This window comes from Trichosurus vulpecula, chromosome 8 (assembly GCF_011100635.1).
Source record: "Trichosurus vulpecula isolate mTriVul1 chromosome 8, mTriVul1.pri, whole genome shotgun sequence".
Taxonomy (NCBI): Eukaryota; Metazoa; Chordata; class Mammalia; order Diprotodontia; family Phalangeridae; genus Trichosurus; species Trichosurus vulpecula.
In genome coordinates, this window is record NC_050580.1 from 64,064,594 (window position 1) to 64,091,536 (window position 26,943).

The window sequence follows — 26,943 nt, forward strand, 5'->3', positions numbered from 1 at the left end:
GTAAGCCACTGTGCAACCTAGCTGCCCCGCATTGTGGCGTCGATGTTGTTGTTCAGTCATTTCACTCATGTCAGCCTTTCCTTGGCCCCATTTGGGGTTTTCTTGGAAAAAATATTATAGTAGTTTGGTATTTCTTTCTCTGGTTTATTTTGCAGATGAAGAAACTGAGGCAAACAGGGTTAAGTGACTTGCCCAGAGTCACCCAGCTAGTAAAGTGTCTGAAGCCAGCTCAGAGCCCAGAAAGATCAGTCTTCCTGATGCCATGCAAAGTGATCTATGCACTGCAGCGCCACCTAGCTGCCCCAGCTTCTTTCTGGCACCACCCCTACCTATCTCATCTCCCTCTGCTTTTTATTTCTGTCTCCTTCTAGCGCCATGCACCAACTAATTGTAACAGAGCCACGGAATCATGGACTGGGGACTAGATTAAAAAAAAAAACAAACTGGTTTCAAATCCGCATGTGACATGTACTAACTGTGTGACTGGACAAGTCACTTAACCTCTCTGAGCCTCAGTTTTCTCATTTGTAAAATGGGAATAATTATAGTATCTCCCTCATAGGCTGCTTATAAGCATCAAATGAGATAATGTTTGTAACACATTTCGCATACCTTAGATTGCTATATAAATGTGAGCTATCATTATTGTTATCATCATTATTTTGCCTAAAAGACTTAGAAGCTCGGTAGTACAGTGGAGTCTGGAATGATCTGAGTTCAAGTCTTGCCTTAGATCCTTGCTAGCTGTGTGACCCTGGGCAAGTTCTTTAATGTAAGTCTCAATTTGAGGGGGTTGGACTTGTTGGTTTCTAAGGGCCCTTCTAGCCCTAAATCTATCATCCTCTGATCCTAAAAGGACCCTAGAGAACATTCCTTCGAACTTTCTCACTTGTCAAATGACAAAACTGACCTAATAAGATGAGAGTTTTAAGAGATGCAGATCATGAATAGCAGTGAATTCGTGTCCAGGTCTTCTGACTTTAAACAGTTGTATATCTACTATGTCACATGGACATTCCTTCATTTCTTTCCCACCTTTGGTCACAGAATCTACCTACTCACCCTTCCCTCTGCAACCCATTCCTCCCCTTTTCTCTTTGTCAAATATTGCTCCTTTAGCACCTAGCTCATCTTACCTCATATCAAAGGCTTTTCCAGCCCACAGTGACCTCTTCCTTCTTGAAATGTTAGGTTTACACTTAGGGTCAGGTCAGTGGCCCCCATCCTGGGACTTGATTGTTTCCTAACTGACTACAGTGTTCACTGTCCAGCATTATGATAGCTACTTTCAGTCTTATTAGGGGTATTGTAGAAGTGATCAATGTGTTGAGTAAGGGTTGTTCTAAATCACCTCTAAGATATCTTCCAACTCCATTCCACCCTCCTCCGCCTATTATATACACCATGTATATTTCTTACTGAAAACTCTCTGGGCTCACCTTGAAGTTTATTTGGCCATTTGGCAGACGGTTAGTGTGTATTTTGTGCAGGAAGTAGATGTCCTTGATGAAGAGGTTGAAAACTGGGATGACTATCTTCTCCCTGCTACTGTTGGCAGTCTGAGACCTCTGGGCAGCTCCCTGCAGGGCAGTTCGATAGTTACAGAAGTTGCTGGACGGGTCCATGTGGTGCTGCAAGTGGGAAGGATGGGACATGAGCCAAATATCCTTCTCTCAAGGTTTTCAAGTCCTATACCTCAAGGTTTTCCCTCCTCTAGGTCTTTTCATGGCTGAACACTTTATCCCCCCTTTCAGTAACCAGTCAGGACTGACTTATGGAAAGACATTCTAATCTTTTTCTTGAAGAAAAAACCAAAGCCAAAACCAAAAACCTAACCTTGGCCTGATCTCAGATACTGCCACTAGAGGGTAGTCTTTCATTGTGAATCATAGGATCTGGCTCCATAATAAAGGAAGTAAGAAAAGCCACCCTAAGAGAGGAAATGGAAAAAGAGAGAGAGAGAGACAGAGAGAGAGAGAGAGAGAGAGAGAGAGAGAGAGAGAGAGAGAGAGAGAAAGAGAGAGACACAGAGAGACACAGAGACAGAGACAGACAGAGAGACAGAGAGAGAGGGCAGGGGAGGGAGGGAGGGTCTGAGACACAGAGACAGAGAGAGTGGGCAGGGGAGGGAGGGAGACACAGAGACAGAGAGAGAGATGAGAGAGAGGGAGAGAGAGAGAGAGAGAGAGAGAGAGAGAGAGAGAGAGAGAGAGAGAGAGAGAGAGAGAGAGAGAGAACCACTGAGTATACAGAGGATGGGGATTGATGGGGATTTCCTGGTATGAAGTCAAAATAGTTGCTAGGGAGACACAGATACAAAGCTGGCCTAGTCAGTGATGAAGCAGATAAAAACCTTCAGAAATAGACTCCCCACTTCATCATCTATCTTATTTAGTTTCTACCCCTGGTCCCTAGGGACAACATAATACTCTCATGAGCTCTCCTATCAGCCTGTCATCAACACTGGCTCTCAAATTCTTCCTTTACAGTAGGTTGTCAATACTGATGTCATCTTAAAGTGTCACCCTCCAATGTCATTTGCACATTAAGAATGATCAAAAGAAATGAAGTAGTAATGGTGGAATTTCCAGCATTATCTATTTAGAAGAAGAGGCCTGGGGGTAGAAGGAAGGAGATGAGAGAATTTTAAGCTGCCTGTGTATTCTTCTTCCTTTTGTCCTAAAAACACAGAAGATGCCTATGGATGCTTCTTCTAGGCTAGGTTACTAAAATGTCAAAGTCAGCATGTATGGAGAGACCCTTCGAGACCTTCGGGTAGGGAGACCATGGTAGCTTGCTTTCTTGATGCCTGGCTCAGGCTTCATCATATTCTAGGGCACTACAACTTTACTATTAGGTCTTTCTTAAGCACCATGCCAAGTAACCCAGAACATACCTCCAGCACATCAAATTTAGCAGTCTTGACTTTGGACCATGTTTTCTTTAGTCGTGCCACTGGACTCAGGTTCATACCAGCTGCAAGAGGGAGAAAAGCACCAAGGAATCAGCTCAAGAGACAGTTTTCCAATGAAAATACCACTATAATCTGTGAAGGGATTATTGTTTCAATTCAGAGGGTTCAGGTGGGAGAGAGGGAATGACAAAGAAAAAAAAATCCCCACAGAACTGGAAGAATGAAGAGGTTTCAGCTTAGCTCAATGATCAGTTAATACAACCTGGCCTCCCTGAAAGCCCTAGTCTTAGAACTGAAATGAAAGGTTGAGAGGTTTTAAGTGTTGCCAGAAGGTGGCAGGGTATGGTAGGAGGGCCATGTACTCACAGATAATGGCCATCATGGAGTTAAAATTCCCAATGTTGAAACATTCTCTTGCCACATCAATGAAGAATTCCACCATTCTTGTCCTTTGCTTCTTTTTTACCACCTGAAGGAAAGAAATAGCTTCCAGTTAAGTCTTTCAGGAGGCCAATACATTCAAACTACAGCTGCTACAACTTCAGCTCTGTGACACTAGGAAGGAATATTGTAATTAATCTCTATTTTCTCTCCCTGAGATGCCTCTATGGAGACTGATTAGAGGAGTCTGAAGGATATGAAGTTCACTTGTCTTATGGATATATCTTTACAATATATTTATAGTATTGGTCCAAGTATAGGCCACATGGCCTACTCACCCTTCCCTTCCCCACCCCAAATTCCTCCCACTTTCTCCTTTGTCAAATAGTGCCTTTATAGAAAACCTGACTGTGGTCTATAAAAGGGTATTTTTTTGAGCATATGACATTTTTCACATTCAAATATCTCATTTTAAGACAAATGGACCTATACTAGATTTTTTAAAAAAAATATAACCAAACCTAGACACTGTGATGTTAATATCTAAGCATGTATTCACAGTCCCAGAGGTGAATAAGCATGGAGATTTCCCCAAAAGTCATTTCTCCAAAGTGAGGAAGAAGGGATCATTTTAACAGAAATAGCTCAGCCCTCAAAAATCATGGTCCAAACAGTATTCTCGAAGGAGCAATCTCAAGGCCAGAGAGGAAGCAGGGAGGGTCAGTTTGAATTTATTTTTCCAGGGGTGGGGTGTTCCCCAGGCAGCCCTCCCCATGCAGCTGTAAAGTGATCCATCTGGCAGCAGGAAAGTCTCAGCAACTTCCCCCTCACCCCAACCCCCCCCCCCCATGCCCAAAGGTTAATTTCTAGGAGGAGTTCTTAGCATCCTGGACCTAGGAGCTACTCCATCCCGGCTGCATGTGCCCACCTTCATCTTTTTGGCACCAAACTATCTTAGGGGCTGTGCAGGATAAACACATTAGCCCTCGAGTGCTGATTCAGGTCTATTTTGTCCTGTTCCTTTCCAGTGATGTGATTTCTGACTGACACACTCTCACGCAGCATCCACTGTGTGACCACAATTGGACTAAGCCCATGGGAGAGATGAGAAGTATAAAAACACAGTCCCCTCCTTTAACAAATTCATAGTCAAGTTGGAGACATAAAATTCACATACCACTCAAAGTAGTGCTACATGGCATGCCATAAAGTGCCCCAAATTCTATAGAATCAGGTCCCTAAATTCTTAAAAAAGGGGGGGGAAGCAAAAGGAAATAACTGATAATAACAACTAGCCTTATATAGTGCTCACTGTGTGGCAGCCACTTTCCTTTCCTTTCCTTTTTTTTTAACTTTTTTTTTGGAGGAGGGAAGGCAGGGCAATTGGGGTTAAGTGACTTACCCAAGGTCACACAGCTAGTAAGTGTGTCAAGTGTCTGAGGCGAAATTTGAACTCGGGTCCTCCTGATTCCAGGGTCGGTGCTCTACTCACTCCATCACCTAGCTGCCCCTTGGCAGCCACTTTCCAACTATTATCTCATTTGATCCTCACAACTCTAGGGAGTAGGTGCTATTATTATCCCTATTTTGCAATTGAGGAAACTGAGGCAAATAGAGGTTAAGTGTCTGACTCTTTGTGACCCCATTTGGGGTTTTCTTAGCAGAGATACTGGAGTGGTTTGCCATTTCCTTCTACAGCTCATTTTACAGATGGGGAGACTGAGGCCAACAGGGTTAAGTGACTTGCACAGGGTTGCACAGCTAGCAAGTATCTAAGGCCAAATTTGAATTCAGGTCTGTCTGATTCTAGGCCCAATTTATTATGCCACCTAGCTGGGCTATGGTAGACAGAAAAGGCAGAAATTAGGGTGGGCTTCTTTATCAGGGGAGACTTCCAGGAGAAGGTGGAAATTAAAAAATTGAGTTGTATCTTCAGATGAGTATGTTTTGACAAGTAGGGAGAACATTTCCATCCTTGTGAATATAGAAGATTTATGTTTTATTTATTTTTTCTTAATCAGATAGTGGGATAGGAGACAGTCTGCTTACTTATAGGATGGGATGGTATATGTCATCGAATATGGAAAACTGCTCTTATTCCAAGCACCGATCTGACACACACAACCACTTACCCTGCAAATCTCTGTGGCCACCAGCATGCTCAGGCAGTTGAACCAATTATCATAGGCCTCTAGGGTATAGGTCTTGGTTACATCCCCACGGCACTGAGAGATAAGAGATCAGAAATAAGTCCTGGGCCTTGAGAAGAAAAGAATTCAAAACTCTTTCACTTCATCACAAGATGTAATTCTCCTGGCCTTACCCAGGGAGAGTGGCAAGTTTCATGTGAGGGGAAAGGGCCTTTTGAAAAAAAAAATTAGTGGGGGTGGAGTTGAGAATGAGAGAGAGAAGATCTCCGCTGTCAAGCAGGAGCTCTTTCCCACTCAGGTTCCCATGACTCTCATCTGTTCTTTTTGGAAACAAGAATCGTAGGATTTGTTGTTCTTGTATAGTATAGTCCCTATCTTGCCTCAGTAGGCCCCTTTTCCCCAGGCAACTATACAGGAGTTCTCCAGTTCTGACATCAAACCTGATTGCACCATCCTAGTGATTCCTTCAGGCCTAGCTAACAAAGAGGCTGGATGTCAATGAGTGGTGGAGTGAGCCTGAAAGGTTTTTAAATGGAGGACAAGGGCATTCCCATTAAGTTAAGGAATTAGCCTTTGCCTCACCCATTTCTATCCCACCAGATATGACTCATTTGTCTTCCTTGGTCTTGGTTTGATGTGTTTTATGGGGTCTAGTAATGTTACCCAAAGAAAGATATAATCCATAACACCAACCAATGTCAGAGGTCAAATTAAAAACCTACTAATGAGCAGAGGAAAATGTGTATGACTTTTGATATTTTGTTTCTGGGTTTAAGTAAGGTCTTCTGTGTTCTCCTGATCTCCTGTATGTTATTTAAAGCACACATAGGAATGAGAGTTAGGGGAAGATCTCTTTTGTCCAGGGAGGGGACCCAATCTTTTCTGTACTCTTGCTTCTAAAGTCCATACACCTAGAGCTGGAAGCAAGCATTCCTTCTATTTAAAAAAAAAAAAACTGTGTCATTTTGAGGAGGGTCGGCGTGGGGGAAAGAATAGCTATAAGCCTGGTTTTAAACAATCTCTGCACAGCACAAGAATAAAACCTTCTCTTGGGGGTCTGAAGGAAAAGTTCCGTGTAACTCAATTCCAAGTTCCTTCTTAGGTCTACAAAAAGCAGGAAGATGGTCCCCAAATTATTCACGTTGGTTAAAAAAAAGACCCACCTTGTGATTATCTAGAGAGTCCATGTGGCTGACTATCTGCATCAGGTCCTCAGGGTAAATGTTGCTGACTCTTTCCTGGAATGGAAATGGGGAGGAAAGAGATTAGAAAAGATGATGTGGCTGCTTAAAAAAAGATAAAAGAAGAGCTAATAAAATCTAAATATGCATAACTAGATGCATGATGTCCAGATGATGGGTGATAAAAATTCCAATGCACTCTATACTGCTATGATCACACCCTGGGGATATTGTGTTCAGACTTGGGCAGCACATTTAAAATGGTCCCTGAACTTAATGACTGGTATATTCAAAGGGACCAGGCTGGGAAATAATCTGTAAGTTAGGAGAGATTTTTGAGGGACTTTACAAGAGGGAAGACTTAAGGATGTGCATTGTCTTCAAATACCTATAATGTGGAAGAATGATTAGAATTAATTTGAGGTTGTCAGAGAGGGAAAAACTAGGCCCAAACATAGAAATTACAGAAAGGAAGATTTCTCAGTAGAAGGAATAACTTTCTAACAATTAGAGCAGTCCAACCATGGAACAGACTGTCTTATTAGAGAGCCCCCCCCCCCCCCATCATTGGATATGTTTAAGTAGCTGGATGAGCATCCATTAGGATTGTTGTGAAGAGGATTTATGCATCAGTAGGTGGGAATGACCTATATGATCCTCAAGGTCCTTCTGAGTCTGTTTACTGGGGTGTTCAGAATAATTCACAATTTCAGGGGCCCACTCCTTCCTTATTCTGTGGCCTGATACTCTTGGGACAGCCAAGTCTGAAACTGTCCAACTCCTAGTGATGTCCTCAACCCTTAAGAACCTTGCATTTAATTTCTTCTCAGTGCCATATGCTTTATGTGGGTTGAGAGTCCTTAAGTTTTCTTTTTCTCTTGTTGGGGCTAATTCTTCAGAGGTAAAACATTATTGTTTCCTAAAGTAAATCTCAGCATAAAGCCCAGAAGCCCCAGAAATGCCTCTCTCCACTCTTTGTTGAAACCCTTTCGCATAGCATGGAGCTATCTGGGGGCAGGCTACATGAGGCATCATCTTCACTTTACTTTTTCTATGGACTGCCTATATTTCTGATCCAGTTCTGTTGATTTTAATTGTCTTTTCAGGCATTCATAGTACTGAATCTTGTATATATATTCTGTGTTATAGACCTATAAATGTAGAGACAGATATGGATGATAGAGACAGAGACAGATATAGAAATAGATGATATAAATGTAGACATAGATATAGATGCTAGAGATAGATATAGGAATAGATGATATAGATGTAGACATCGACATAAACACAGACATAGACATGGATATGAATGAACTGAATGTGAGAAACTCATCCTCAAAACTTTCTATGCAGGTTTTTTTTGGGAGCTAGAGGGCATACTGAGAACTATAACCTTGAAGTATTATAAGCTGGGAAGAGAGCTGGGGAGGAGGAGAAGGCAGAACACTAACCAGCTCTATGTGGGTGAGCTGCTGGGCCAGAATAAGTGGGTCACAACACACACTTAGGATATCCTTCTGGGCCGCCTGGGGCTTTGACTTCAGGATAGTCCCTTTGTCTGTGACAGGCTGGCGGAACTTCTCCCTTATCTCCTGGAACTGGTTCCTGGTGGTAAGGGACAGGATGAGGTTCTGGGTCATCTGGGTGATGGTTGCCTTCACTGTCCCATTCTCCTAAGAGAAAAGGGAGAAGAGATCCATTAATCCATTAGAACTCCTTGGTTTACCCAGATTCTCGATATAGTAGATAGGACACCAGGTATGACCACATCACCTTCTATCTGAAGACTGTTAGTGATCAAAAGCTTTGTTATTACATGTTTATTAGTAGAAGGAGGGGGGTTGTCCCAGGTGCCTTGGAAATCTCTCTCTAATTTTTTCCCCTTTTCTCCTCCTCCCCAATATTGCCACCTTCACCAAGACTCTCATCACCTCAGGTTTGGATATCTAGGACAGCCTTCAAATTGGTTGCTCTTCCTTAAGACTTTCCCTGACTAATTCATTCTAGATAAGACTGCTTAAGACTTTCCTGAACTGAACCTATAGTACTTCTCTTTGTTGACCATGCCAGATTGAAACCTTTTAACCTACCTCTACTTTACCAGCCATCTCTCCCACTATTCCCCAACATAGAGCATTTAATCTAATCTATTCATGATCTCCTTGCACATTTCATACACATTCCAGATGCTAAGCCTTTGTTTATGTTCTCCACTTTACCCCCTGTAGACTGCCCACTTCTCTACATATCCAAAGTCTACCCAACTTTCAAGGCCTAATTATCTGACAAACTTACCCAGATTATTATTTTATTGTTATTCTTTGATATTGCTAATTGCTCCCTTCCAAAACCATACAACTGAGCACTTTAATTACATATATATCATTCTGTTTCATGCATCTATTATTTGTCCTCAGTGAGACTGCAAGTTCCTTCAAGGAAGATATCATCATCCTTTATCTATCACAGTATTAAGTGCAGCACTAGATATATTGGTACTCAGTAAAAAGTATCAGTCAGAAAACGCATACTGTTATCATTATACTTTCCTCTGCCAACACTACTACTACTAATAGCTAGCTTTATATATCATTTTAAAGTTTATGAAAACTTTACACTATCTCACCTGATCATCACAACAGCCCTGTGGGTATTATTATCCCCACTTTGCAGATGAGAACATGGAGTCTCCAAAAGGGTAAATTACTTGCCCATGGTCATATAGCTTAGTAAGAGTCAGAGATTGGCTTCCAATCCCACATGCTCTCCTCACTATATGAGGCTGACAACTATTCTACATGCTAATGACCACAAGCTGGGGGATAAAGGAGAAGGGGACCTTGGGGAATAGGAAATGGAAAGACCTCCATCAGTGAAATTCCCTTCCTGCTTTGGAGGCGCTTGACAACAGCTGGTACTCTGCCTGGAGCGGGTCATAGAGCTTCTCTCTTATCTGTGTGCATGCGTTTTGGACAAATTCCTGAAGCTGACCCTCTCCAGGGACTGAGACTGTCAGGAGTCAGAAGCACGCTCAGTGAAGCTCAGCAGCTAGTCACCACCTGTCCTGGCAGAAGGCCAGTCCCAGCATCTCTCCTGGCAGAGGAGGGAGCTGATCAGTGGTAAGCGATGGAAATGGTGGTGGGAGAAAAAAACAAAACAAAACAAAAACAATGCAGCCTTCCGGAAACAGAGGGCCCTCCTGTGGTTTTTATACTAAGTTTAAAAGTGGAATGTGATATGCTATCTATTCCCAGAGTCAGAAAATGAGGTAGACACCAAGCCATAATCAGAATTGAGTTCAATCTCTCTTATGTGAACAATCATCATTTAAGCCCATGTCCTTCTTCCAGCTGTTTGGCATTTATTTGCTTTGGATTCTAATGTCCCTCGGCCAGAAGCATCATTATCTTGACAACGTTTTGGGAGGAGCTCAGGTCTACCTGAGGGCGGTGGCAGAACTGTCAATTCTCTACCTCCAATAAAACAAGCTTTCATATTACATAGCAGTGGGTTCCCCAGGCAAATAAAAAAAAATGATAATGCAGTCAGAGCTGTTTCATCAGGAGGCAGAAATCAGATTATAATAAAGAAGTAGCTATTTGTAAACTGTTATGGCACTTACCATTTTTAAAGGAAGTTATATTGAATGTGTTAGTGTATGGGAAACCCGGAATTGTGGTCTGAGATACTGGATGAAAAAAGTGTTCATGGGACGGGGCAAAGGGTTTCTGAAGACACTCTTTTTCTCTGCTTTCTGCTCCCTTGAGGCTAACCTCAAAAATGAGGGGAAACTTTGGAAAAATGAATAAAAATTCCCAATGAATTGAACTCGAAGCTAATTCCAAATGTCAGGAGTCAAGCCCAGTGACTTATGATTTAGCAAGGGATCAAATGCCTGTTATTAATGAGAGAAGCTGTGTTGTAGCAGTGGACAGAATCCTGGACTTAGAGTCACGAGTGGTCTTGGGCAATGTTTCTTCCATTGCAAAATGAAGATAATCATATTTGCAGCATCTAACCTCTCCCCCTCCTCCCCCTGCAACAGGATTGTTGTAGGGGTCAAGTGAGCTAGGTATATAAAACCGTTCAGTGTTCACAAAGTGCTAAACAAGTGCCAGCTCTCAACAAGATGGTTTTGCTCCTCTATTTCTTGAATCACTTCCTCTTGCACATGGTGGTGATTTCTTTTTTATAGCTTTGTTCTTAAAGTGGCTTTGTTTCCCGCCTCCCTGGAGGTTTCCCTTCATAATGATTAAGGAGATTCCTTTGCTAGCTTTAAGCCGATTCTTTTACCTAGTGTTGAAGGACTTGGCTTAGAGTTTGTGCGTGTGAGAGATGGGCCTCGGTCCCTACTCAGCAAATGGTATCTCACAAACATGCCCCACTGTGCCTGGGAGCCTCGCTGAGTGAGCTGTCAAGAGCATCTGCCCGCATACCTCACCTGCGTCTCACCTACGTGGGTGCTGGGCTGCCTAATTTGCCCTGAATCTCTGTTTATTTGGGTCCAGCATTTCCAACACCCCAGAGTTTATCTGTTGTGAGCTTTAAGGTGATGCCTTCACGTAGGATGACTACTGACTTTCTAGCTGTTGGCTGCTTCTACACAGCCATCCTTCCTGAGGCTAAAGAATGGCAAAATCGAGCAGGCAGCAGCTGTTAAGAATCCCAACTCACATTTGTTTGGCACTTGCAACTTCCTCATAACAACCCTGTGAAGTGGGGAGGGCAATGATCATTATTCCCCTTTAAGAGATGAGGAAACTGATAATCTGAGATGTTTAATGACTGGCCCAGAAGTGAACCAGCTGATATGCCAGGTTCGATTTGAACACTCTTTCTGTTATTTCACAGGTGCTGCTGAAGAATTCTCATTAGGAAATTTAGTTGAAAGGGATGAATAGCTATCTTATCATTCATGTCAATTTAAGTCACTGAGGACCAGGCACTATTAAGTAAGCAGCCAGTTTGAAGAAGATATAATTTGTTGTGATAATCGGTCCAGAAAGAGCCTTGGTGGCAAGGACCCTATTTCTTCTGTTCCCTCCAGAGCCCATGCCCCATTGGTTCATTAGGTGAGTCATACCTGACATGTCCTTCTGTATGTCCGCTTGAAGTGGCAGACTCTTCCCCGTACAGACTCCCTCTACTCCACCATCCCCAATGAGGCTTCCCTTTCCATGCTGCTCTGATGGCTCCTGGCAGTCATTATCAGCATCCTTTGAACCTGATTTCTCACCTAAACCAGTTTTTGGTTCCCTCTTCCCCTTGAATTGAGCTTTCCCTAAGATCTTCAGGTTTTAATTCCTGAAATCAAAATAGTGTAGTGGAAAAGACCTGAACCTTGAGAGGCCTTAAGTTCTACTCCTGATGCTGCTACTGAGTCACTGTGTGATCTAGGGGACATCACTTAACATGTCTGAAATTTGATTTACTCATGTGTAGAATGGCCATTACAATGATAGCTCTACCCTTCTTTACATGGGGAGGTAAATTTCGGAATGCTGTGAAAACAGCTTATTATAAGTAGAAATGATTATTTCTGCATGCCTATACTTCTAATAATGATAATAATAATAACTAGCATTTGTAAAACATTGTAAGGTCTGCAAAACTACATATTTTATCTCATTTCACCCTCACAACAACCTTGTGAAGCAGATGCTATTATTATACCATAATAAGTGCCTGAAGCAGGATTCAAACTCTGGTCTTCCTGACTCCAAGCCCAGTGCTATTCATTATGACCACCGAGACCATCCAGAGGTTCTTCTGGCTCTTTGACATTCTTTTCCCATCCCTTCTAAAGCTTTGCAAAGTGTGTTATATACAGTGTTGGAGCTGCTTCTATAGCAAAAAGAAAATGCATCGGGAATCAAGGAACCTAGGTTCCAATCTTCCGTCAGCACGGACACCTATATACGCCCTAGGAAGAGTCCCTTTAACCTTTTGTGTCTTAGGGTCTCATCTATAAAATGAGGGCATCGAACTAGATATTCTCCTTTCCAATTCTAAATTCTGTGATCCTATGACCTCTTACTACTTTCATGATATGGATTTTGGATTGTTTTTTGAAAGGTAGGGGATTAGTTGAACTGAGTCTCCCTAATCTCTGGCCCGGTCTCAATCATTGACTCAGTTTTGGAAAATTACCCAGAAGACAGTTTGTGACCATGGAAACAAAGGCTTTCTCTATGTGACCCTATTCAAAGCCACAGCCAGAAGACCCTGTATACTGCCCCTACCTCCCCCACAGCCCAGCAAATCCTCAGGAAATTCAGGTGCTTTGTTTTCCAAATGACCTGGAAGGCAAGGAGAAACTGGGTGGGAGATTCCCTTACCTCATCACACTGTGTGATTTTGTGAGTGATCTCTTTTAGTTCCTTCATGACCTTTTCATCCTGGAAATCGTAGGGGAATGCCTCAGTCCATTCCTTCAGGAGCTGGATAATCTTGGCAGTGAAGGACTTTAGCTTGGCCTGAGAGAGAAAGGAAGAAACAGAGACAGAGACAGAGAAAGGCAGAAAGAGCGACAGAGAAAGAGAGAGAAAAAGAGAAAGGGAGACAGAGAGAGAGAGGGGGAGAGAGAGAGAGTGTGTGTTATGATGATCCAGTGACCTTAGAGCTGGCAGACCAGTGATAGGGAGGGGCTTGCTTGGAAGTCCTGGCTGAGCTGGGCTCAAGAGGTGCTGTGAGCAGTGACAAATGCTGGTGGAAAAAATAAAAATCCACAGGAACCAATTGCTTAAATCAATGGTATCTCAGAAGTATGTTAAGCCACATGTACACACTACAGAAGTGGTTGAGCTTCATTGTTACTAGGCAAGAAAAGCCATGGAAGATCTACTTAGAAGCAATGTGTGCAAAGCTTTATTTTGTATGTGCTCCAGACTATCTCTTTGTGCTTAAGAAAAACTACAACCCAGGAAGACAACTCTGTACATACTCCTCCTATACGTCTAAACAAAATGCCTTTGAAGCAAACTACCAGGTCTTGTCCAGGTGAAGTATCTCAGTGCCAGGAATGAAAGCTGAGGGGAAAGCTCACACGTAACCCAATGATTCTAGTCTGGCTAGAGTTATATGAACCCATCTTTTAGAAGCAGTGGTCATCTGGTAAATGTTTAATGACTGGCTCTCCCAAAAAATGAATATGTGCTTGACACATTTTAAGCTTAATCTGCAACATTACTAACATTTTCTCTATCAATTTTTTAAAGTCTAGACAAAATAATAAAATCAAGGCTTGATTTGGAGTGTCTTCTAATTTCCAAGTTACAACATTCTCACGCTGAAAATTTAACAATCAGCTTTCACAAGCTGGTCCAAGCTGGCTCTAGTCCCCGTTTTAGGGGCTTAGGCTACTGTTCTTTTTGTTCCTGCAAAGGGAAAAGAAGATAAACTCTAGGGTAGAGATTCTTAACTGTTTTTGTGTCATGGATCCCTTTCCTGAAGACTGAGGACCCTTTCTCCAAATAATATTTTAAAAATGCATAAGCTAAAACACACAAGATCACAAAGAAAACCAATTATAGTGAAATACATTTATTAGAACACTTTAAAAACAAGTTGATGGACCCAGTTAAGTCAACAAGCCAATTTATAATATGCCTACCATGTTCCACGCACAGTGCTAAGTGCTGGAGACATAAAGAAAGGTAATAAAAAAACAGTACCTGCTCTCAAGAAGCTCTCATCTAGAATGGATTCCTTTGGGCAAATCTGGATATAGGACCACACTACACCTCAGTTTTGTCATTTGTAAAATGAAGAAATTGGACTAGATGACCTTTTGGTTGCCTTATAGCGCTAAATCTATTACCCTATGGTTGGTATTACTAAGGAAAGGGAAAGAGCTCTGAGGAGAAAAAGAGGGGATCAACTTTATGAATTTAGCACTGAAATCTCTAGGTTAGGAATAGAAGCCAGGTCCACTGAATCTAGGTCAGCTTGGCTATCCACAGAGAACTGGGAACTCTAATGATTCAAGTCTGTGATAGTGATTTAGTCATCCTTGCTAAGGGGAGGATAAGGAAAGGCTGACACATAAGTGTCTAGATAGGAGGGTGTGTTAAGTCCTCCTGATCTTTGCATAACAAGCTAGCTACAGTGGCCAAGGACTTTAGTTCCATGCTTAGCTTTCCCTTTGAAGGAGGAGACAGACCCATGGTCTACAGTAAGGTTTTGATGATGGGTAATTTTCAGCTGCTGGAAAGGGAGTTAAGGGCTGACCTGCTAGGAAATCAAGTGACTGGCAGCTGTGTATTTATGTATATCTCCACTAGATTAGAATGATCCTTCCTGACCTTAATAACATTGGGCAGAAAAGGCTGGTATTAGTTAGGGACCACAAACATTCCATCACAGGCCTGAGGGTATGGTGAGGGCATCTCTGGGGCTGGTGAGCCAGAAGAAGAGCTTTAGAAAGTTTGGCTTTCGGGCTGGAAGTTTAAAAGCGTGCTGCTATTACAGAGAATGTGGTGACTAGAGAGATGTCAAAGTAACTATTTTCCAGTCAAATTTCCCCTGAGATTAGGGACTTCCCACCAGGAACTCTTAGCGTGCCCCTGTTCCATGGAAATCCGCAAACTCATGACATGTCATAATAGCAATATCTCACACTTATGTAGTGTCTTAAGTCTTGCAAAGGACTTTAGATGCATTATATCATTAAACATCATGGTTCCCATCATGGATTTATGTATCACTTTTAAATCCATTTATACTTCAGCATCTTTTTTTCGGATCTTATTTTCAGACTTTTAGATCTTAATTGGTTTATAATTTTGCCACTCTGAAGGGATTCGTTTTAGCCCATACTGACCTTAGATACCTCGGACAGAGGTGGATGTCAGTTTCCCAAAACAATAAAATGGAACCAAAGCCATTTCTGGTAGCAGTGAGTTAAAATGATCCCTTTTTCAAGGTTTGGCTTGAGGCTTGAAATGTAAATGTAGGCTGCTATTATATATAATTTGGTGTCAGAAGAGATACAGAAGGGGAAGATGGGAAATCTTTGTCTAGTGACCAGTTCTCAATAAACTACTGCATCTGTTGTTCTCTGCAAGTCATTTATGAAAAGGCATCGGGCCGAAGCGTGGGCCAGTGGGAGGATGGACTTGGGGGAGGGGTAGAGGAATTTCACTAATGACCAGCACTTTGTTAGGCAGCTGTTTCAAGCATCCCACCACACTGGCATCAAAGTTCTTCAGTCATCTCTCATTCACATGGGCCATTCTACAGTGTCACCCACCCAATCTCATGGCCTTCCCTAGCCTTCTGCCCCAAGTTCTGTGGCAGGCTATTATAACTGTTCTCTTGTCAGAGAGGAGAGTGTTTTCTGTCTTTCCTAGATAATATTGCCTTCTAGGGTGTTTTTATTCCATTTGCCTCCATCATTCAGCCCAAAATCTTTGAACAGAGCTCTGAACTTCTCTCCCCTGTTCCCCTATCTCTAAGGAAGCTAAGGTCTCAGAAGTATGTTTTTTCTCCCTATGATTGTAGATTCAGTGTGCCATCCACTGGACAATCAAGAAGGCCTTAGTTATCTTGACTGCAAAATGGGGTTAGCAGCAGTGGTCTTGGTTGTGAGTAAATGGACATAAGGGACATCTGAGATAATAATGGATTTAGGGAACATGTAATATTTTCTGGAAAACAGATAATTGAGTAGCTCTTCTTCCATCACCATAGGGACCAAAAAAGGTTGGGAAGGAAAGAGCAAGGAGTTAACTATAGCTCTGCAGCAGAAAAATGTATTGACTTCTTCTGAGGTGTGTATGTTGCCTCAGGCTCCAAAGTGAAACCCATGCCTTAGCTGATAGGTTAATGGAATAACTTACTAGTAAGACAGTGGTAAGATATACTAAATAAATTAGTAGTAAGATAAGGGAAGGTCTATGGATGACAGGATTGGTATGGTGACTTGGTGCTTTATTGGAAAGAGAGACAGAGAGTTAGAGACAAAGATGTAGATACAGAGGGAAATAGAGAAAGACATGGAGAGAGACAGAGACACAGAGAGACAAGAGACAGACAGACCCACACAGAGACCTAAAGAGAGGGGAAAGTCCTGACCCTGAGGATTTTATCTTGCACATAATCAGGGAGATCCAAATGGGCTTAGTTTCTGGAATCCAAGTTGAACTAGATGAGAACAGAAGGGGAATTAGGGATTTAGGGCTAAAGCCTGGGGTTTTGAGCTGACTCATCCTCTACAGCCTAAGACTCTTGTTCACTGAGAAGAAGCTATTGTCTTCTTCAGATCTGGAAGCTCTTGAGGCATCAAGATCTCACATTTACTCTGTGTACAAGTTAGAAATTTCCATTTCCTATCTATGATCTCTCACCATTCAGTTAAAATGTTTGCTTCCAAGTTGGTTATCCTGAGTACCACAAACTCAGTATTTGGCTTTCTGACAATTACAAAGTAGAAGTTCATTTCAGTCACTATATAGAAACCAAGCCATGGTAAACAACTCCAAGAGTTAAGTGTATTGAAAATTCCTGTATGAACCAAGAAATAGGAACATTCCTTTTAGGTTTGCCATAATTGGCTATGACCTGTAATCAGTATGTGGGAACAAGACCGGTGCCTTTCTAGGCTTTGGAAAGAAAAATACATGGTTACAATGAAGCAAACACAGAGTCCCTCTTCTACTGTGTGTCACTGCATCCCATGGTACGTTAGTAGGGTCACTGGAGTTGATGGCATTAGAGTTCTGAGGTGCTTTTTCTGCCCCATGATTGAAAATCAGTTTGCCTTTAAGCATCCATGTCAAAGGTCAGGATAGGAATGCATTCATTCAGAATCCACTACACAGCTATTTGCTCCCTTCACCAAGACTTTTGTGATTTGTCCTCCTTCAAAAGACAATTTTTTGAGATTTAAGCAACGAAGAACTAATTGTGGCAGAGTGACTGAAATGTAACTTGGAGAAAAATGTGCACCCCCTGTCTCTTTCTTCTTTTCTCTCAGCTCCATGGTTCCTGGGGGAGAAGGCTCATCACTCCCAAAGTATATGGACATATTGCTATTAAAGGCAAGCAGGGTAGTTCACTTAAAAAAACCCCAAACCAAAATCAGCTCTGTGAAAACGTTATTTGTCAAGCTGCCTGACTTGCTGGGATAGTCCCTTCATGATGGCATCCAGACCAAGGAAATGGTAAGGACTCTGTCCTCTATGCCTTGCCCAGGGTTAGCCTCCTAACCTAGACCCTTTATAATCAGGCCATCAGCCAGGCAGGCCCTTAGAACTCTATTTTTGGAATAATTTCTTTCTGAGTCATGAACCCTACCCTGAAGGGCAGATATTTCTTTCTTGCTTATGGGTTTGACTGGAGAAGCCAGAACTGTTGGACTATGAAAGGCTTAAACTTTGAAGACAACTGGAAACAAGTCACTATAGATTTCTGGAGGCTTTAAGTTCTAATATCCTATTGTTAAAAAAACAAAAATAAAAACCTCAAGCTGTCTGAAACCTTCAGGATAAGTGACTAGAGAGACCAGCTCCTTGCTATCCCTGGGGCAGGAATGTAGTTTAACCATGTGGAGGTCCATAAAACTAATACTGGACTCCCCTGGAGAATACTGAAAGTCCTTGATCCTAGCATAGAGTGAGAGGCAATTGTGCTACAGAATGGAAAGAATAATTGCTTAGGAGTCAAGAAATCTGTGTCAAAATCCCAATTCTGCCACTGTCATTGGTCCTGAGCAACACAGATTTGACCATGTCATTTTCCTCCTTAGAAAACTCCAGTGGCTCCCTATTGCTCTTTATATTATAAATGCTAATGCCTATTTGGAACATTTAAAGCCCTTTGCAACCTGATCCCACTCTACCTTTCCAGATTTATTATGCATTGTTTTCCTTCGTGCACACTCCAGTCCAGCCAAACTGGCCTTCGGATGCTCTGTCATACATGACACTCCCTCTCCCATGTCTTTGCCTATGTATTGACTCTCCCTTATTCCTGGAATGCACACCCTCTTTAATTCTACTTTTTAGAGGCCCTGGCCATCAAGTGACACCCTCTGCATGAAACCTTCTCTAACTGCCTCCCACCCCTGCAGAGACTCCTTCCTCCAAATTCCCCTGCCTCGAAATGATCTTGATTCTATTTTACATATACCTATATACGTACATGTCTTCCCTCACTCCTTGAGGTCAGGGACTATTTTATTTTTTCTTGGTATCTCTAGTGCTTGGCACATAGTAGGCACTCAATCAATGTTTCTTCATTGACTGATTTTTTAAATTTTTCTGGGCTTCAGTTTTCTCAACAGCAAAATAAAGGGGCTTTAGTGGATGACTTCTAAAGTTTCCTCTGAATCTTTCTCTAACTTTGACTCAGCCTATGACTGCTTCAGTTTACTTTATTAAATGCAATGTTAAGTGAACTTAATCAAAGACCACTGTGCTCAAAGTAAGCTGGAGAGATGAATTAGGACAATGTCACTCAAAGCTTTACCTTTTCTGTCTCAGCCTCCAGCTGCTGCTTCTGCTTGGTACAAATCTGGCCCACCTTGGCCAGAAGGTCATATGGAGGGATGAAGATTCGGGAGCTCAGGAGGAAGGTGAAGATATAAGTCCTCTGTCAAGGTGGGGAGAAAGAAGAAACAACGTTTCAATACTTGGTGGAAGCGATTTCCCCAGTGGTGATGAATAAAACCCCACGTCCACTTTCTTGAAATGAGCCTTTTCTGAATCTAGTCCAATGGTCCCCAAAGGTTCTGTAAGATCTTCAAAGATGTGCCACAAATTTTATGAAATAAACACTTGCAACCTCAGACTCAAGCTGCCTGACTCTCATAGCAATGCAAGATTTCTTGTGGCAAAGAACAATATGGTGCTTTAGGAAAATAAAAGTTTAAGATACACAGATCTTTTCAAGTTCTAGTAGAGAATTCAGGCATTCTAATTCTTGGTCCAGGGTTCTTTCTAAGTCAAGTGCACTCTACCTAACAGTATTAATCAGTTTTACAACCACAATTTTAGGTGAAATGATGTTACAGGGGCAAAAGAAACAATGTTATAAACTTTACAAATGAGTCATCTGCTGACCAGCATTACAGTGAGCCTCTATAACTTTATGGCAGGATTTGCTTATAATGTATTCATGATTTTGCAACATGACATTGCTCAGGGCAATTTTATGTATAAATGGCTGCATACCACATTGTCTGATGTGAGAGGTAGTCTGCCAGCTCTTCCTAGCAATGAATTTAGGTCCTTCTCTATGGTTATGTTAGTATTTCATGGTAACATACATTTTTAAAAGCATTTATTTGACAACAGGGGGCATCCATTCAAGCATATTCCAAACAGGGCCACCTTAGTTGCACAAATGTTGTTTTTGGAGGGTCTGTTAAGTCCAGAAAAAGCACTTGTCTACAGGAAATTTAATGGTGGAAAGGTTAGAGAGAGTATGTTGTTCAGTTTGTGAAAAAGATGTGTCCCAAATGGAGTACTTCAAGTGCTTTTTTTTTTTTACAATCATGAAGTGAATATGTTTTATTTTAATAGAAACAAAGTAAGCAGAGGCATAAAACTTGACACTTGGGTTGTCTGGATGTGCTCAAATAGCATCTCTGTCCAAAGGACCGTGTCATTTGAAAAACACTTGCCAGTAGAAATGGAGCCAGTTACTCTAATTTATAATTTATAGTGAGACCTTCTGTTGCTTCCCCTTAGGTCCAAAATAGCTAGTTTAAAAGCAAGCAAGAAAATTTGCATGAAGCAAGTTAGATCTAAGATGTATTTCATATTGAGCTTTGCTGTGAGCCACCTACCCATCAGAGCAAGAAAACCACATCATGACTGGAGCAAACCTCCCACTCACTGCATCTGATCCCTGCCGATGGGTGTTACTTAGCAACCCTTGTTACTTGCTGGGGTAGGGTACAAATACCCACCAAAACACCAACCAAACTCTGTGGGATGAGTGGCAAAATGAGTCATCATAAGCATCATAGACCGGGGTTTGTGATTTAAAAAAATGAACTTGGGAACTTTTTAATTTATTCATCTGTGTTTCCATCTTATGCAATGTTCACAGAGAATTTCTGCTTCTGCTAAAGAACCCTTTGATTTTACAGTTAGGTAATTCCCCCTTTTTACTAACAGGTGTTGAAAATGTGACCTCTCTGTTTTGCTTCTAAGTGAACAAGGTACAGTTGTAGTATTCAATACGAATGCGATTAGTAAGCCTTTGGTATAGAGGGATTTTTTTGTCTTTTTATTTTAAGCATAAACCTGAAAGAAGTGACAGATGAAACCATAGGAAGGGCTGGAGCCCATGGGGCAGTTTTCCTCTAGACCAAGAGTCTTTGTTCTTCAACAGAAGAAAGATTGGAGAAAGAATACTACCACAACCTGCCTAGCAGATTGCTAGGAACCAGAGCAAGAATTAGACACAAGGAAGGAGAGAGGATACACGGATCAGAGGGAGACATCCAGGAATCACTCTGGTGAAGTTGTTACAAATATTCTTAGTGATTAAAATGGGCTGAGCTAAGTTGCCATTAAGGGGCAGTGTGTCATAGTGAAAAGACTCCTTACCTTGTAGGCAGGGGAGATCGGGGTTCAAATCCTGGCTCCCACATTTACTACCTATGTGATCGTGAGTAAATCACTTAATTTATCTGGGCCTCAGTTTCCTTGTCTGTGAAATGAGGGTAGTAATGCTTATAGTAGCTGCCTCTCCAGGTTATAGTGAGGATTAGATCCCACAAGAAAAATACTTTGTAAATCTTCAATTCCTATAGACATGCCATCTACTGGATACAATTACTATCATTGTAGAATAGCTTTGTAATATCTAGAAACTTTTTATGCTCTTGAATATTTCCAATCGACTAAGGAAGTAGCTGTATTTGAGGGATGGAGATTTATTGAGGTGAGTCCTTTGGCCACAGAAGCACCAGATATGTCTGTACAACTTGTACATGGGGATGACTCCCCTACTCCGAATACTTTGTTCCCTGAAAGAAAGAGTTGAGGTGTCGTCCGAGGTGCTTGTGCTAAGCCTGAGAAATCCCACCAGCCTGCTTTTACTGGTCACAAGGAAAAGATGTATCTTCTATGTCCTATGGCTGAAAAGTGAAGCCAAAGTGGATGATATCAGGAGACAGTGACTTCTAATACTTGTTACCTTTGCCCCAAGCCTTCACACCAGGGCATGGAAATTAGGTAGCCTAGTACGTGGTGGCTATAGTGCTGGACTTGGACGCAGAGACCCTGAGTTCAAATCCTACCTCTACAATTCCTGGCTTTGTGATTCTGAACAAGTCACAACTTCTCAGCCTCAGTTTCCTCATCTGTAAAATTGGGATAATAATAGCAGCTACTTCCCAGGAATGTTGTAAGGATTGGATGAGATTATATACATACATATATGTATATATATATATATATATATATGTATATATATATATACATATATATATACACACACACATTTTACAAACCTTAAAGGGCTATATAAATGATATCGATTCATTTATTATTATTACTGTTTTTGTTGCTATTAATATTAATGTTAGTGCCCTGAACTAGGTCCTTTCCCTGGTCTTGAGTTCCATTCTATTTAATTACTTAGAACTTTTCCTGTGTTTTCCTGTGACTCCATGAGAATTTAGCGGAGAAATCACCAAGCTTATGAGGGAAGGACATTGTGGTTTTTGTTGTTGTGGTGGTTAGTTCTTCGTTCTTCAAAAGAACCATGACATCAGGGAAGTGATGCCATGACATGCAAGTGAATTGGATTTAAGTAAAGGAGGACTGTGCAAAATCACCAGCCTCACTTTCTCCTCCAGAGCAATCTGGATCCAGTGGAAAGATATAGATCAGGATAGTTGGAGATGGCTCCAGATGCAGTGGGGGACCTTGGCCTTTTTAAGCTAAGGTCTTAACAGGTTTCAGTTTGACCGAGGCAGTGCCTATTAAGTGATTAAGGCTGGTAAGAAATGAGGCAGAGAATGGCCTTGTTTATAAAGAAAGTTAGGAGTCAGAAGAAAGTCCTTTGATAAGATGAGTTCAAAGAATGGCAGAGGTTGCTCTGGGCCTGTTCCTTCTGGGCCACCTCCTTCTTTCCCAGACTCAAGGGATATTTGCCCAAGGGCTGATGGGGGCACCTGCATGGATTGCTCTTTTTGGGGAAGGGCTGGGTGTGGAATAAGGAATGAAGCCTCGAAGCCCTAGTTTCTGGAAATTGCCTGCTGCTCTAGTTCACTTACTTGTTTTTCCAAGCAAAAGGTCTTTGTCCCTAGGGGAGCAAGAGGAAAGATCTTGCCCATTCTAGAAAGGGCACATATTCGAGTGACTCCAATAGGAATGTGGAAGAGGAGGATTGTCAAGCCACTGCGCATCTGCAATACTAGTCCTTAGTCACTGTGAAATGCCTGTCATTAGAATGGGGTTCACTGGTGGGCTCTCCTTTTTCATGAGGTACTTCTTACTTTCTCATGACTGTTATAAAAGCTAACCGCTACCCTGGATTAAGACTTCTCTTAAAACCTTTGGACTGGCTCTTCTTTTCCCTGAGCCCCTGCCCCTAACACCCTCAGGCAGGAGTAGTTCAGCAGTTTAGGAAAATGCTGTTTAAGAAAATCCTGTAGTTTTAAAACATTTTTTTTCTTGACCTTGGGTATACCCAGTCTCCTAGTTGGTGTCTGACTTAGGTTTTGCAAGCATATTGGCAATCCTCAGCTCAGTCATCCCTACTGCCCTGATGGGGCCTAGGTCAAGAGTAAGATGGGACAGAGTATTTTGGGTCATCCCTACCAGAAGTTAGGTGGTATTTTGGGACATGTCAGCATCTGATTTACTAATGTAATTTGGCTTCTTCTTACTCTCCTCTCCTTAATGAAAGAGGCTTTGACAAAGCTCTGTGTACTCAAAGGAGTTAAATGAAAGAAAAAATGTGCTTATCGCCTGCCTCCTTCCCCACAGTGACTGTGAAATGGTGGCCATAGTTATCACTCACAAAAGCCAACAGGTATTTGAGAAGGGCGGTGGCATGAGGGAGAGAAAGAGACAGAAAGGCAAAGGAAAGAGAGAGAGAGAAAGAGAGGGAGAGAGGGAGGGAGAGAGGGAGAGAAAGGGGGAAGCCTACACAAATACTCAGCACTCAGAACCGATCAACCCAACACAAAAGGAGTTAGTGCTTCCTGAGTGAAAAGGCAGGCAAATACCACTGATGTCTACATGGGTTGCTAAGAGACATCATCAATTAAGAGGAGGAGGGGGTGGGGAAGAAAAGCCAGGGACCAAAGAGGGAGCTATTACTTTATATCCCAAGAATGTACCGATGTTGTTTGGAGATGAAGGGGGGGGAATGGGGAAAGAAAGTTTTGCTTTTGCTCCCCCTGCTCAGTCTGTATTGTACAGGATCTGTCTGCCATGCGTCTTCAGACACAACGGTGGCAGGGACCAGGACATTCCATTCCTACACTCCAGCACACAGAATTCCATGTACAAAACAAAGCTCCCAATTTAGACACAAGCTCATACGCTATGCCTGTTGCCCATCTGCTCAGACCAACTTTCCTGAGCTCACATCTGATAACCCATCCATCTACTACCACCACCACATGGTCCCCTTACCCTTCCCTTTGGTTCTAGGACTTCCCCAAAGAGGTTAGCGTTCTCTCAATTATCCAAGAATCAAGGATCCAGCTTGTCTATCTTTGTTTCTACTTGCTAATGACTGCTATTCACCATTTGGGTTATTTTTCTGCCTCTGTATCACCTCTAAACAGGTAGCGGATTCAGGAAGGGAAAAGAGATGCCATGTAAATCAGAGTACTGGTCCCCTTAGCAGATGCTTCTGTAAAATAGTTGGGCTAAAGTAAGTCTATTGAAGATTTTGCTCATCTAGGGGCTCTTCAATTCCTAGGATCACAGATAATTAAGAGGAGGTTATAATGTTTTATACCCCCATCATCCCTGGAAAATTGTTTGGTTCCTGGGGGCCAAATACTGTTGCAGCGCTCAATGAGCCTGGTTAGTGTTGTGAGCAGAGAGTGAAGGGCATTCTCCTTCTTCTGCATTGCTGCACCAGCACTTATCTCCCGACATGACAGAGAAGTGGAAAGGGGACTGGAACTGGAGGAAGGAGAGACCTGAGCTATAGGTCACTTTCTCTTGGTCTGCCTCAGTTTCCCCATTTAAGTACCTATTATGTCTGGGGTGGGGACACACAAAGTCAAAAATGATACAGTCTCTAACCTCAAGGAATTTACATTTAGGAGTGGGAGGAAATGTGTATACAAAATTAAGCACAAAATATGTACAAAGTAAATAAAAAGTAATTAATAGGAAGAAGGGGAACAAGCATTTATTAAGCACCTATTATGTGCCTGGCTCTGTGCTAATAGCTTTGTAAATATTATCTCACTTGATCCTCACAACAACTCAAGGAGGTAGGTACTGTTATTATTCTTATTTTACTGAGGCAGACAACAGTTAAGTGGCTTACTCTGGGTCACATAGCTGAAGTCTTTTTGTCTCCAGGCTCCATACTCAACTGAATGTGTACCACCTAGTTGCTTTTGCTAGGGAAAAAACATTAGCAATTTACTAGTTATGAGATCTGGCTAGGCTCCTGCAAGTATCGCCTGAGCTGAGCTGCAAAGGAAGAGAGGATTTCTACAAGCTGGAAGTGAGATGGGACAGTCTTCCAGGCATAGGGTACAGCCTGTGCAAAAGTCTGGAGATGGGAGCTGGTAGGTCATGAATGGAGAATGGCAATGAGGCCAGTTTGGCTAAAATGTAAAAGGAGTAAAGGAGAAGAGCATGCAATAAGCCTGAAGAAGGTAAGCTGAAGGCAAATTGAACCAAACAGAAGAGTTTTTATTCTAGAGACAAGTGAGAGCTCTGGAGCTAACTGAGCTAGGGAGTGGTGTGACCAGACTTGTTTTTAAAAATCAGATTTCATTGACAGAGAGGCTGTGCAGTATAAAGAGCTGACCCGAGAGTTAAGAAGATCTGGGTTCAAGTCCTGTCCCTGATAGGACTATTCCATATCACCCTGAGTAAGTCACTTAACTTCTTTCAATTTGGATGATGCAGTGGATAGAATTCTGGGTACATGTAGTTTGGCCCTTACAGGTTACCGCATTGCATATTTATTTGTTCTTTAATATGTAAATACTTTACTTCTTCAACTATCTTGTAGGATTTCTGAGGGAAGGGGCCGGGTTTCATGTTTTTTTGTTTCCTCAGAATACCTAGGGCAGTGCCTTGAACATAACAGAGGAACAAAAATTTGATTAGGTGAAAAACTGCTAGAGTAGCAGTCATTTAACAGTGGGCTAACAATTGGTATCAAGAGACTCCAACGTGTGGGAAATTCGAGGGGAAGCCAGAGTTGAAATGGCAGCCAGGACGGCCATAGTGGGGGGCTTGGAGAGAGAGGCAGTATAGAAGCCTCAGTGAAATTTTCTCTTCATCCTTAATGTTTCCTTCTCCCCTTCAAGGCTGGCACTGATCTTTCGAAATCCGTCTTTAATGGAAACTCAGCAGAGAGTTACAAATGGCAGAATCACCATCATTAAACCAGTTCTGCCACACTCCCAGTTTAAAAGATAAGGACCAGAATGGGTGCTGATGTTCTGAAAACACCCAGTGTAGTCCTGTCAGGGGTAGCTATCAAACTCGAGGTCTTTAGGAACGTGGAAGGACTACTCAGTGCCACCAGGATTTAGTGGAGGAATAGACATAAGCAGGCACCATGGCATGAATGGGGTGTGTGTGTGTGTGTGTATGTGTGTGTGTGTGTGTGTGTGTGTGTGTGCATGTAGTGTTTTCTAGCCTGGACTTTTATAAATTCCAAATAACCACTACTCCCAGCCAAAAAAAAAAATAATAAAGGAAAGTTGTGTTCAGGTTTGTGTATGAGAGGGAGAGGAGGAATTCCAGCGCTAGAGGTGGAGGAGATAATCTGGGTGTGTGGTTGCATACCACCATCACTAGGCTGGATAGAACTTTTTAACCTCAATCTTCTCCTTCACTTAAATTCAATAAACATTTTTGAGTACCTACTATGTGTTGCCTACTGTGCTAAGCATTGGATCTGTGATTTCATTGGTAGAGGAAAGTCTGAAATGAGGGAACCTCCTCAACTAATGCAAGTCAATACCTTCTCTCTTACTTATAATATTTGGGAGTTACCTGGAACACTGAGGGGTTAAGTGACTTGCCAAGGATCACACAGCCAAATTATTAAGGGTAGGATTTGAACCCAGGTCTTTTTGGCTCCAAGGCTAGATTTTTATCCACCATGCCAAGTTGCCACTTTTGGAAAGACTTGTACACAG

General features: G+C 42.1%; 1 protein-coding gene across 2 annotated transcripts in view; it reads right to left on the reverse strand.

Moving 5' to 3' along the window:
• The window catches only part of RASGEF1A (RasGEF domain family member 1A), an 87,664-nt gene that overhangs the window by 4,847 nt on the left and 55,874 nt on the right, over positions 1-26,943 (reverse strand). For both annotated transcript variants that reach the window (XM_036736024.1, XM_036736023.1), the window contains exons 3-10: positions 19,095-19,217; positions 12,965-13,102; positions 8,078-8,299; positions 6,609-6,683; positions 5,428-5,520; positions 3,281-3,383; positions 2,897-2,976; positions 1,440-1,631 (exon numbers count right to left, since the gene is read on the reverse strand). In XM_036736024.1, coding sequence (XP_036591919.1) covers positions 1,440-1,631; positions 2,897-2,976; positions 3,281-3,383; positions 5,428-5,520; positions 6,609-6,683; positions 8,078-8,299; positions 12,965-13,102; positions 19,095-19,217 — 1,026 coding nt within the window. The remainder of the gene's footprint in view (positions 1-1,439; positions 1,632-2,896; positions 2,977-3,280; positions 3,384-5,427; positions 5,521-6,608; positions 6,684-8,077; positions 8,300-12,964; positions 13,103-19,094; positions 19,218-26,943) is intronic.